Source organism: Cariama cristata, unplaced genomic scaffold (assembly GCF_000690535.1).
Source record: "Cariama cristata isolate BGI_N322 unplaced genomic scaffold, ASM69053v1 scaffold17795, whole genome shotgun sequence".
NCBI classification, from domain to species: Eukaryota; Metazoa; Chordata; class Aves; order Cariamiformes; family Cariamidae; genus Cariama; species Cariama cristata.
Genome location: NW_009617162.1, coordinates 9218 through 20644, shown reverse-complemented (window position 1 = coordinate 20644; position 11427 = coordinate 9218). Strand labels below are relative to the sequence as shown.

The following is an 11427-nucleotide window of genomic DNA, read 5'->3' as shown; positions in this document are numbered from 1 at the left end:
GCAGGAATTAGCCTTCTTTGGGAGCATACGGGCTCCATTTATCTTTATTTGCTCCCGACTCTACCCCCTGCCTTCAATAGTGGCTCCTACAAGAGCTCGTTACCACTGACAAACCACTTTGCCTTCCTTAAAATCTGTGGCAATAGTAGACAAGGCTGCCATGGGCTAAATCAAGGCATTTGAAGCAGAATAACATTAAAAAGTGAAGATCTGAAACCAGCAAATTCTGATCCAAAATCCAATGAAATCAATATGAGCAATCTCAAGTTCCAAGGTACAAGTATCTGAACACCACTGACTTTGGCAGTGCAATGATAACTTGCAGTGAGTAAGGTATCTCCTGAGAAGCTCTGAAGAAACGTGAAGGAGACAGAAATGGTCAACTATTTGTTTACATGCGAGGACCTCAGGTAATGAAGCTTTTGTTTGTGGCTACAGCTGATCAGAAAACATGTACCAAAATTTATGGTGGGAAAGGGGTTAGATCTGGTGGACACTTCTTGTTATTATGTTGTCATTTCTTTAGGAGTAATAAAAAGAAAAATAACCTCATTTTGTCTCCCTTCGACTCTCTGGAACCACCTGAAAAACTGCTTCAGCTGCTAAGTGAGGAACATTAAAGACTGGTTATATCTATTCACAATACGCAGACATGTACAAAATGCCACTAGTCTGTAGTGGATGGCATTTTATAGTCTTTACCTTAGTGAAAAAATGTGCAGCAGAGAACTACACTGCCATATTCAAATCTCCCAAGAAGCAGTCCCTCCATGCTCAGATTTGCCAGGTTCCACATAAGTCTGGTAAATCCACATCCTTACTGCTGTAAATGACTTACAAGATCAGAAATGTGGCTGAGAGAGAAAACCCAAAGCTGGCTGGTGTCCTTGGGTTTTACGCTCTCCTGTGTGTCTGTGTGTGCACGCAGCATCCTTTATTTTTGCTCTTTGTCAAACGTTGTGCCACAGAGTTAGGCTTTGACAAGTTGAAAAGTATGAAGATTAGAACAATCATGTTTACATGTATTACCACCTGCTACTTCATTTCTTCCATGGTGCTTAAATGTTCAGTCGTGTGGCTTTGAAACACGCTACCTTTAATGCGCTTAAAAACTCTGCTGGATTTCCAGCTTGCTTTGATCTCCACAGTCTAGAGACTATCTCAGAGAATACAAATAAATATGTTTAGGAGAAAAATATTTTCAAGGAGAAAACCCTAAAGTCCTTCCAACTTGATATACTTTGCCAGTTGATGTCATATGTAAAGTTGTTTTTTGCACTTTACCTTTATGCTTCAGGAGGCCTAAATCTCTGCCCAGAATGAGCAACTTGATGAGGTAACTTGGGAAGATGGATGTGGTCAGTGCCCCTTATCATGAGCACTGAAGTGGCAAATAATTGTTTGGTGAGATGGAAGGAGAGATTATTTCTGTCCTCAGGAATTTACAGACTAAACAAAGCAAAAAGAATACATTTATGCAATGGAGAAGACTGTATTTTACTAAGAAGGAATGGTAAGGATATGAGAAGAAAGATGGTAAGAGCTTGCTATTAATCATGAGTAGGAAGGAGACATTGTCTGGAGGGCTGGAAACAGAGGAAAGACCTGGGTAACACCAGCTATGAGCAAACCAGCGTCTTTCTGGGGCTGTACAACACCATCTTTTCCATCTGTTGCCACACGAAGTCACCATGCATCACTAACTTTGCGGTAATGGCTTGCACTCGAAGTAATCTCAACTTGTCCCCTGTACAGCAAGTAAGTAGAAATGAGATTTGGGTTCTTGGGTCAGTGTGTGGGATGATGAACTTGGAGAAGGAGGCAGCATAAACTGGGGAGATACAGTGAGGTGGCTGGGCAAGTAAGCAGCATGGGAGAAGTAGTTTGAGGGACCAGATCCACCCAGCTCTACAAAAGATGAGATAATAGGTGATTTTTAATTTTTTTAGGAATAATCACGAGTCCTGACACTAACCGTTGCTTGAGCTCTAGGTATGGAGGAAAAGACACCTCTCAGTGGGAGACGGGAAAGTGTCAAAGGCAATCAACAAGGTTTCAGAAGAATTGGTCTCTTTTCATTAGGTGGACACAATCTGCGTAAGAAGGCCCTGCAAAGCACCCTTCTCCTCCCTGATCTGCTGCTGTTCTTCTTGGCCATGCTGATGTTAACAGAAGCCATTCACTCCATTCTTCTTCATGACTGGAACAGGGATAGGATGAGTAAAAGGAAAAGCGACAGGGTGTGCAGAGCACACTGAGTGGTTTTGAAAAAGAGTGAGAAAACCATGACTTCCCCTTTTCCCAAAGCAGAGGGGAAGCTGGAACGGAAGCATGGCTCTCAACGGCAGTTTTGTTTCTTGGTCTGGCCTGCTCAACTCCTTATGCAGGGTTTTCTGTAGAAATGCAGCCCAGTCCTGTGTATATCCCCCTATTTATCAAGGGATTAATTGCCATTAGTAACTGGTAGTATAGCCTTCTTTAAACTAAAAAAGTCCCAATGAGTTCAGTGAGGGGAAAATTGAATTTCTATGCAACAGAGCCCAAAACCCAAAGTTCACTGACGTAATTATGGAAATTCAAGAGAGACAGACAATAATAAACTCTCCCAATTGTATGATCCAGGATGTAAAAAGTGTGTTCCAGGTTGTAAATAAAAATTCCTATGTGATGACAGGAAAGATCTGGAAGGGGAAAGTGGTGTTTCATAGCAAGTCGTGAAGCTGAGAGAGAGCAAAGAGAAACGAATGGAGAAGAGGGAGGGTGATGGAAGAGGGGGCAACTCCCAAAGGAAACAAGGCCTCAGCCCAGAGGATGACAGGGGAAGATTTATGTCTTCCCTGCCTGTGGTTTTCTTCCTTCCCACTGCCAGGACTGTGGAAAGTCCTTGAAAGAAGGGAGGAAATGTCACGTAACAGCTGGGACCTGAGGGTCTCTCCTATGTTGACATATGAGCACTTACCTGTGGGCTGAGAAAAGAACAGACAGAAAGGATGAGGAGGTGCAGAGGATATATGAACTAGACAACTTGAGAGGGCAGGTGTGAGAGAAGGGTAATAATAGAGAGTGATCCACTCTCTGAGAGCATTTTTGCATCACAGATATATCAAGAATTTAATTTTCTGCCCTCTGTATTGGATAGGGCAGGGACTGTGCTCATGACACTTGAACGAACCGTCAATAGTTAGAAGAACAACCTCTGCTAGCTCATGAGTGCTGATTATTAAAGCCTCAGGAAATAACAGACTCTACTAAAAATGTAATTTCATAATAAATTGGTAAATTTCAAGCTATAATACATGCTAAGAAAACCTTGAAAGCAGAATTCAATAATATACCCATATAGATCCCAGGAAATAGAAATAAAATATAAAAATCCAGAGTGACATTTTAAAAGTACTTCAGAATTTTTGAAAATGTACACAAGTTTCCTGAATTCTTTGATGACCACATTTTTTATGGTAACTCTACACAATCCACTAGAAATATTTTTTCCTTTTACTCATTCATACATACAACTCTTTAATCACTGGTGGTTAAGTGATTTGTGGGCTATTTGTTTTATCTAAGGATCATTTGGTTTAGCTAAAGTTGGTCATCAAGAGCTGCTTTTTCATCCCTTGTTAAGTGACTGAAATTTTTGAAACATCCAATTAGCAGTTGAGAAACATCTTGCTTTTGTCTTAGTAAGAATGCTTTTTCAAATAATACAAGCTTATTTTTCATGGGTACAGAGAACAAATTTGCCTACTTAAACCAACCAAGTTAACCTGGAGTAACAATTCTGTGAAAGCTATTCCCGTATAAATTCATTTTCCGCTAACTGTTTGAGATGGACACAGAATTACATAATATGATTGAATTGGTTCTTGAATAAGTATTCTGTTTCCAAAGGAGGGTAGTTGTTCTTTAAAGAATAGTTTTTATTCAGCATGAATATGCTAAAATGATCAGTTTTTCTAGAAAACTGTCCTGAAGATGCAACTACCAAATTCTCCCAGCACAGATGAGCTACTAGAGGAACACAAACCTGACCAAATCTCCTGCCTACTTGAGGTTTAAACTTGCACCATTCACCGCCTGAAGAAGAGCGCAGATTTGACCTTTCCTAATCTGGGTTCCCCCCTTTTAAATAGCTCGATCCAAATGGAACACCTACTTCCTCCTTCTTTATGAAGTCATTATCATTGCTTTTCTCTGGATCTTTGCTTATGTGGACATGGGTCCTGTAATAGTCTCCAAGATGGATTCAGGCAAATACTGTAGATGCTTAAATTCAAAATATGGATTCAAACTATACCATTGTGAGCTGCTAGGCTTTGACTGTATATACAGTCAGTCAAGAGACATCTGAATCTGGCATCTGGAAGGGATAGTTTGCATAAGGCGGTTTCACTACTGGTTTACTATATCATATAAAAAGGATATTTTGTAATGTTTTCCAAGTTCTTATATATAGCCCAAATTATCTTCTTGCTTGCTTTCTTGTTACTGAGTTTATGCCTCTGCTAAGCCTTCAAAATATAGTCATTTTTTCTGCTACTTTTGAAGGTATCTATCATAGAAAAAGGGAAACATGAGCTCGTGGGTATTGGTCTGTGAATAGAGATGTGGTCAGGGAAATAAAATTCTCCATACCCAGAAGTCTGATTAGCAGAAGGCCATATAAGTAGTGAAAAGGGTGGTGTGTGTGTATATATATATGTAAGTCTGTGTATACGTATGCATACAGATATTATATATATACACACTCTCTGTATATATATATGTATGTAAAGAATTCAAATCAATTTTCTAGGTTTGATGTTACTAAAATAGTCTCTGTTTGCAGAACTAAACACCTACACATATGTAAAGACTTGATGTCTGATTCTGCATTGCTGTGACCTTGTCACACATGCTCTTTATATTGTGGACTGTCCCATAAAACTAGGCATTTTAAACATGCAGTCCCTAGTAAAATAGGCATTTATCACTTAGGATAACATGGAGCTGTCTCAGGGTGTGTTCAAAAGCCCCCCTGCAACTTACTGATAAAAAGCTTAACTCCATTTCAGAGCTTATCTGAAGAAGAAAGAGGTAGACCCTCATGAAATAACTGATTTTTTTTTTTTTTCTAAGATGAAAAAGAGAGGGAGAGGGAAGGAAAAAAAATACTTTAAAACTTCACTGCAGTAGAACAAGTTTAACCCATTGAGATTTTAAGTGAAGTTTTCTGCTTCATCAGGAAGAACCCTGTGGTGAAACATATGTCAGAAGAGAAGAAGATATGAGAAACTGGCCTCCTTTGCAGATGAGAAGATTAATTAAGAGGAAAATCACTTAGCCAGATGTCTCATTGGTGAAACTACATGTGCAAGGTACATCTGCAATAAGGGAGCAGCATAGTACAGACAGTGCATTTGATTTCCATGCTAACATTGAAGAGATAGGAATCTGGTGAATTAGATCATGCTGACTCTTGGAGAAACGGAGGAGTACAGACCTTATTTCAGCTACAAATTATGAGCTGTATGTCTGTTATAACATTGCAGTATCGTTACCTGATGCAGTTGAGTTATGGGTTACAAATAAATTATCCAGTGAAGACAGTCCTTTTCTCCATTCGTATTCATAAATTGCTGGCAAACCAAACTTGATTTCTCCAAGTGCCACTTTTCTTCATTCGTTGAGTAGTTTTTCAGAATGCTTAGCAGCTGGTGAATTTTTCATCAACTCATTACTGGGGTAACACTGTCAAATTCATTTGACTTAGGAACTTAAGTCTTTCAGAAGTAAGTAAAGCACTGTCTGCTGTCCAAATAATTGCCCAGCTAAGGCATTCATGTATTCTTGTCACTGCGGCATCTGGGTGTTCCCCAATTTTTCATGCATTTCCTATCACAACTTGGATGTGAAGCAAAAAAAATGTAAACTAAGATCCTACCAGTGCCAAACGCCATGTTTAAACACTTTCTGATCTTTCTGTGTGAAACAAATAGTCCAGTTGCTAAATGACTACTGAGCTACGTTTTTTTCTTAAGCATGCATTACAAAATTAGAGAGTGGGAAGCAAAGAGCTGTTGCCCCAGTGGATCTACTGGAATCAATACTAACTCCTGTGTTGTGGCTGCTATAAATGCCTTCCCATAGCCAAAAGCTGCCTCTCCAGCAGTGACCCTGGAAAGCAGTCATTTCTCTCCTACCTGTAATCTGTCCTCTCTGTGAAGTCTACCAGCCTTTTGAAGAAAGGGTGCCTGTACAGCACCTAGCACAATCAGATTCCTCTGTTGGCTTGAATTTCTCTATGCTATAGGAATACTAATCTCTCCCCAACAATAGAGACAGGCACTCCACAGAGCAGACACACAAACAGACTTTCATTAGAGAATGCAGTTCCAAAAGCCTGTTTTACAAAAGGCTTTGCTGATTGGACTCAGTCTTTTGAACAGTGATGGATACAGGGTGTGTTCCACAAAAGCCTAGAAAGAAAGGTGCAGCAGTATCAGCAGTGAGATGCAGACACCGCACAATTCTGTAATATTAATAGGCTTAAACACATAACCAGCCATAACCTGAATCTTTAACATCTACTGGTTTTTTTTTGGGGTTGTGTTTTTTTTTTTTGTGAAAAGCAGTGCCCAGAAATGCTGCGAACTGTGTATTTTAAAAAAGCAGGCTCCTATTTGCATAGACATCTCCCCCATTCCCTCCAGCTTAGTGGTTTGCCAACATTTCTGCTGTTAATTACTAAAATTTCAGGTGCATTCTGAGCCTTTCAATTTGCAGACTTTCACATCAACATCTCAGGCAATGAGGGTGTTGGGGAGAGCCCTGGGGTATAAAGCCAAATTTTCCAATTCATATGCACAGTGATGGGAGACAAATATACAAGCAGAGGCATTCAATTTACATAAATGCTTGTGGGACATGTTTTGAGACTTCTGTGCTAAAAATGAGAGGTTATTATAATCTATAGGTTTCCTTGCTTATAAATGCTCACAGGTTTACAGTGAAGACCATAATTTTCATAATCAATAGCCTCCATCTTTGTTTATTAGTTACTGTCACAAACAAGCGCTTCTGTTGATTAAGGGCAATGAAATCAAATCTATTGCCAAGGCAGTGAGTAACATGATTAAAAGTCCATGGGGATCATCTGAGGCTTTTCACAGGCCCTGTGTGAAAGGTAAGTGGTATTGCTGCAGGAACATTTAAAGGACCAGTTTGCAGCCCCCAAATATCTCTCATAATGAGTTAAAGATAGGGCAGGGCTGTTCTCAGAACCAGACTTGCTATTCACAGCTGTAAGTCACTTTGCCTTTATCAGGGGCCACCTTTGCCAAGCTCTCAGCCTCTCTGGAGGAGACAGCCCACACATACTTGACTCTTTTTGCCAGAAGCCTTAGCTGTCATTCTGGCAGGTGGAAAAGTTGGTCACAATGGAGCCGAGACCTCCTGCCTGTGGGACAGAGGCAACACCAGGGTCTGCTCCCCCTGAGCAGGGCAGGGCTTGCACCTCGGCTGCTGGTGAACTACAGCTGGCAATGCAGATGGAAAGCATACAGCTCACAAGGCGTTCTTTCCTTCACCCTATTCCTGACACTCTTCCTCTCTCTGCAGCTGGGGCATGGCCTGAAGTCTAGCCTTGCCTTCTGGTTTCCTCTTGGGCCAAATCTTCCACATAGCACAGACCTCATTGCTTCCCTACCCACCCAGAAGGAAGACCTTATCTGCTGGGAGAGGAGGAGGAAGAGAAACCTCCACAAACGGCTCTCCTTAATCACTAATTCCTTTGACAGCTGGCATTTGGAGTATAAGAGGCCCGAAATAAAACATTCCCAACATGCTGGGTACAATTAAATCCTGTAAGGTGCAGAGCACCTTCTCCAAGGAGATGAACACCTTTGACGTCCAGAGATGGTTTTTCATGGATCACTGCCTCCCCAGACTGAACCTTCAACCTGTTGACGTTTATTTGCGTGAGTCCTTCACCTCATTTGAGCTGTCCCATTGCCTCAGAACTGGGTCAGTGCAGTCTAAAAGGAAGAGGGCAAAAGCTGCAGTCTGAACAGAGATTGCCAAACCTGTGAAATTCCTCAGATTTTGTAATAAGTCAGGCAGCTACTGCCTGTACATCTGAGCAGAAGGTGATGCATTTAAAAGTGATGCATTTAAAAATCAGGAAGTTCACATTCCTGCAGTCAGGTTAGGTCTCTTTTACATCATTATCATCATCGTAAGAAGAGGAAGAAGAGAAAAGAAACTGGAGCTATATTCACAGCACAATATTGTATTGAATCTGAGCCAATGAAATTCAAGCCCAACTCCATTTTTGGCTTTGGTAGCAGACTTCTTAGGTATTCCATTTTATTCCAGCCACACACAGATGTCCATTAACAATGAACTATGGAGTAAATATGCACACACTGCCTAACATCAGCAGGCTGAATTACTGGCTCTCTTGCCTCTCTGTTGAGTATTCAGAGAGCCCACTCAGAGCGACGGGATATCTGAGCAGGGCATGGGAATTGCCCTAGGTTAGATGGTATGGCATGCCCGTATGGAGGCAGAATACATTTACAGGGTTCACAGGGTTGAATATTTTAAATCTGAAACAGTAGTCTGCTCCCACCTGGATTGCCAGGATCATACTGTATTCATAGAATGAATAAAAATTCCTTATCAGCCACGAGCGAATACAAGGAGATAAGCAAAGAACACGAGCAATTAGGTAACTTAACAGCGTTCAGTTTACATCAGTAGGCAGCTGCTCTGTGGTCTCACCTGCAGGTACTCAGCATAGAATTAGTATGTTCAGTATAGTCAAAGGTTTTTGCTGATTCTTTATGCATTTTCACACCCATTTCAAAGATTTTCACTATGGTTATGAAGCAAATTTCTTTTCCCAATTACTCTACCTCTCTGGCAAACATCTGCTGTCCATGCTGTGCAGTGCCTGTCAATACACTGATCTTTCAATATCTTGTTTCTTGCAAAAATTGTTGGAATTTTACTAAGAAACAAGACCCTATTCCCCAAGACCTACCTCCGAAACCTCAACCACTATTAAAAAAATGTACCAAACTTGCATTATACAGGAATACAGTACTATCAGACTTCCCTCTAATTATATTTTGTTCTTAATCTGTAAACTTGATCCACGTAATTTAAAAAAGAAAAACAAAGACAGACTGAAACAAAATACAGGAACATCCTGTCTGAATAAGTAAGGGAAATTATGACAGCAAATAAAGAGTAGATAGTCACCATTTTTCAGTCAGAATACTTCTTCTAGCTAGATTACAAGCCATTTATATTCACTGGCAATCATATGATCTTAAAATGATTTAAGCTGAGAATTCCTGCCTAGATTTTGGAAAAAACAAGACAACCTGATGCATCAGTCTTTTTTCATTATGAACAGACAAAAGGCTGCATGGGTTACTAACTCCTCATCCAGATCCACCCTAGAGCCTTCTGTGGGGTCCTCTGACAATCTAGGTCTGTCAGAAAAGTGATTTCTAATGTATTCAGGACTGTAGAGCTGGTCCTAGACTTGTCACCTGGCCAAGCCTGTCACTAAAGACACAAGATTGGGTCTGGTCCCTTGTTGATACGGCACAATGAGGAAAATGCACCTCAATGAGTCATGACCACCCTCCTGCACATGCTTGGAGAGTGCCCATGACAGTAATTTACTCAAGCTTTTCCAAACCCAAACTCTCAGAATCCTGAATTAGCCTGCACGTTTCTTTCCTATCAATAATAGAAAAAAACCTGCAATAGAAACAATAGAAAACAAGCTATAATATTCTAAACTGTTGAATAAAATAGAACAAAATATAGTATAAAGCTAGCATCTAATCTTTCTTGTTTGTTAGAACTTGCAGAAAGGACTAAAGAGTAAACAGAAATTGCTGGTTGGGATTCCAGAGATGCTGCTCACTGTGTCATTTCTGCTGGATCAGCCTGCCTCATTCAAAGCTTGGGAAATATCTTCAGTGTCAACATCCATACAGAACAAATATTCTTACAGCAATCCCTGGATCAAATCCTGAATCGCAGGCTGCTCCCAGTAATGCTGTCTGTACTTTCTGCCTTCATTACTGATACCATGGTATGATAAACAATTCTGCTATCAGCAGTTTGTCTATTAAAAATAATATAAAACATCTGTCTTGAATTAAAACAGGAAAGATTATACTAAAGCCATAAAAGAGATATGGAGCTATTGCAGCACCGAAAACTCGGAGTTTTCCCATTGACTTTTCTCAGCTTATCAAGTCAGAATCCACCCCCTTCCTCTCCACTTTCTTTTTAATGCTGTCCCAAAATGAATGCTACCATGCTGCAGCTGAGCCTCTGTACTCACTTGACTCTTCAGGCCAAATTCTCTCTTTTAAATTTACTGAAATATGCAGAGTTACGCCAGCAGAGGACTTGCCCTCCTGTACCCTCTCTTGCTGAGAAACTAATTTGCTTGTCCTTAAGCCCACGTTTCTAAATTTCCAGGGGCAGAAATGCATTGTGGCTTTATATATAGACTGTCAGTTTGTGGCTTGCGTCTCATATTACACACAGACAGCTTGAGACTCTGAATACAAGTTGGGCAGCACCATTAATATCTTAGAAAAGCGTCAGTATGCTTTCGAAATGCTCTAAATTTTCATTCCTGAAGGCGGGGGGAGGGAAAAACATTCAGATGAAACTTTTCTAAGCGAGGCTTTAGGCGGAAACGTTACTAACTTTGCTCGGTCCTATTCAGGAGCCAGAGTTTGCAGAGCCCATTTCAGTTCTTCACACACACACGCGCATACAAACACAAAGAATAAAAAAGGAAAACAGTTTCATCACAACTTTTTTTTCTTCAGGGTTAGTCTCAAGCATTCTTTTTTTCTTTTTTTTTTTCATAAGAAACACATTAGACAATCTTTTCCTTAAGAGGCAGACTGATAAATCCACTCTTATTGCAAAGGGGGGAGGATAAGGGTACTCACGTGGTTGAGATGTCGTATTGTTTTGGTAACTCATAATTTACGCCTTTGAAAAATGCCTTATTTGTGTTGACAGTCTCTCTTCCCTGCTCAGAACCGACGGCGGGATTGAACAGAACAGCTGGAAGAGCCTAGGAAAATGCTCCTCTTGTTCGGGCTCTCCTTGCCTGGCTCCTGACCCCTTTACAACTGGAAAAGGAAACAGCACATGTGTCATTCTCTTTTGCCTGTGTAGCTCACATGAGCGGGGAGGGGCACCCATTTGCAGATAGCAGTAACTGTATTCAAGTTTTGCAAGTTGGATGTATTCCACCCCTTTGCTTTTACTAGCCAGCAACCAGTGGAAAGAAAATGCTCTTTTCATTCTCAGCCAAATCTAGATGCATCTATTAGATTTGCTTCCCAAAACCCCTACCCACCACTGTTGATATTATTTCTTTTAAGTGCAAAACTT

At 40.6% G+C, this 11427-nt stretch overlaps 1 protein-coding gene across 1 annotated transcript in view; it reads right to left on the bottom strand.

Annotated features, from left to right (window-relative positions):
• GYPC (glycophorin C (Gerbich blood group)) overlaps positions 1-11155 on the bottom strand; it is a 32740-nt gene extending 21585 nt beyond the window's left edge. The window contains exon 1 of the mRNA XM_009700450.1: positions 10977-11155. Within this exon, the coding sequence (XP_009698752.1) occupies positions 10977-11010 (34 nt within the window). The 5' untranslated portion in view covers positions 11011-11155. The remainder of the gene's footprint in view (positions 1-10976) is intronic.
• Between the last annotated feature and the right edge of the window lie 272 nt (positions 11156-11427).